The sequence below is a fragment of the Crocuta crocuta genome, unplaced genomic scaffold (assembly GCF_008692635.1).
Source record: "Crocuta crocuta isolate KB4526 unplaced genomic scaffold, BGI_CrCroc_1.0 scaffold598, whole genome shotgun sequence".
NCBI classification, from domain to species: Eukaryota; Metazoa; Chordata; class Mammalia; order Carnivora; family Hyaenidae; genus Crocuta; species Crocuta crocuta.
This window is the reverse complement of record NW_027532848.1, coordinates 1,198,873-1,200,798: the sequence shown is the minus strand read 5'-3', so window position 1 is coordinate 1,200,798 and position 1,926 is coordinate 1,198,873. Positions and strand designations below refer to the sequence as shown.

The 1,926-nt window shown below is 51.2% G+C and overlaps 1 protein-coding gene across 1 annotated transcript in view; it reads right to left on the bottom strand.

The window, feature by feature from the left end:
• DMD (dystrophin) overlaps positions 1 to 1,926 on the bottom strand; it is a 637,032-nt gene that overhangs the window by 144,160 nt on the left and 490,946 nt on the right. The window contains exon 13 of the mRNA XM_077745468.1: positions 138 to 199. Within this exon, the coding sequence (XP_077601594.1) occupies positions 138 to 199 (62 nt within the window). The remainder of the gene's footprint in view (positions 1 to 137; positions 200 to 1,926) is intronic.

Sequence of the window (1,926 nt, the reverse complement as noted above, 5' to 3'; positions counted from 1 at the left end):
CGGTCAATTTTGGATACAAAGGCATCATTTTCGCCCTTTAAACAAATGAGTGCTAGATTCAGACCACAAAGGACTGGCACAGGACAAACTACCTTATCCAACAAGTCACCTGTCAAGAAGCAGGGTCAGTTCCTTACCTAACGACTGGTAGAGCTCTGTCATTTTGGGATGGTCCCAGCAAGTCGTTTGGGTCTCGTGGCTAAAACAGAAAATACANACCCACAGGTCCTTTGTGCTTCTGTTATAATAAAATGCAATGCCTCTGTTAGGTAATCAATAAACAAAGCCCAGGATTTCTTCACCGGTGCAATGGAGGGGATTCAGAAAGGGCTCAGACAAGTGGTGCTCAACCCGGTCAAAGAGACGCCGGACATTGGTTGAAATCAACACACTGCTCTCACTGCCCTTGACATTTTCCCGTTGCTCCTTCTCCTACATATCCATACCCACGATAACCGCATTTCATTCCGGCCTAAGGTATAGCCAGGGTCCGACGGATCTATCCTTCCCTTCCCTCTCTCCGTGACTTTGCAAGAGCCTCGTTTCACTCGGTGCGCCACACAGCACTCCACAGTTCTCCTCCATCTGTCAAGTCTCGCTAAGTGTGACTGCCGGCTATCAGGTCCCGGCCACAAGAAGAACAAAACACCTTTGTCCGTAATTCAATTACAAGAATAAATCTGGGCAGAGATAACTACATATACTTTTCCTTACTTTGGCCCATCTACATAAATCACCAGAGCATCGTATTTCCAGTTTGGGGGGGGTTGCGTGACGGGCCGTGATACGGTAAAATGCAGCCCTGAACATAGACATTTCGACAGTCCTACACTTTGGGGGTTGGGAGGGGGGGCATGGCGAGAAGAGCAAAAGCTTGCACGGGGACACTCGAAGGGCGGCAACAGAGTACAGAGGCCCGACACGGGGAGAGGAGTTTGGGGGAGGCAACAAGGTCAAGGGGCCTCAGCACAGATTTTGCATCTGAGGACTGGATGGATTCTGGCTGTGTGCCCTATGAACGGGGCAATGTGGCGCAAGCCTGCTCACCGGGGAGCGTCAGCGGGTTCAGTGACCAGTGCGTTCTGGTGCTCAGTGCATGGCTGCTTTCATTACTACATGGACCCCAGGTGAACACCCACTAAAAGTGAACGTTTTATTAGCTGAGGACACTACAGATGTGGATCCACCCGCGGTAAGAATGCTGAGCCTCAGANCTCAATGTAGAAAACAAAAACCTGTTTTTGTTTTGTTTTTTTTTAAAGAACTTAAAAGGAGAAGTATCTATTGTGGTCTGCCAAACACAATAAAACATGTCACAAAGCATGTGGAAATTCCCCAAACTGTTTCCCTCCAAAGAGCACCCCCTGTGATATTCACCATCCAGTGACTCGACAGTGAGGGCGCCCAGAAAAAAAGTTACAAGACACTGTGCACTTGGAAAGGGCCGGCTCGGTATCTCCCAAACACATTCACTTCTGGTTTACTCTTCCCACAGCGACAACTGGCAGGTGAGGACCGCAACCGGGGCTTCTCAGGGGAGGGGATGTGTCAGAGTGACGTCCAGGTCTTTAAGGGCAAGGAGAGCAGAAGACCCAGGCAGCCCAAGGCCAGGGGGTGTGAGGAAGCCCCACCACCGAGCCGGTTTGTGATCTGGAGAAGAGGTGGGTGGAAGCGGTCCTTTACATGCACATCACAAGGAGGCTGCAGCTTGCAGCTTCGTGGACAAAGTGTTGCTTCTCCTCGGGTGGCTTTTAGCTCGGAGAGTGACAGCGTACCAGATCTGTACAGAAGTGCCCGGCAAGGAAGGACCACCCTGCATTCATGCCTTCATCACTTCCTAAGGCCGTGCACACTGGGGGCGCCAGGGATGGAGGAAGGGGCGAGAGGGAGAGAGCACACGTGTCCACACACAGAGGCTCGTAATAC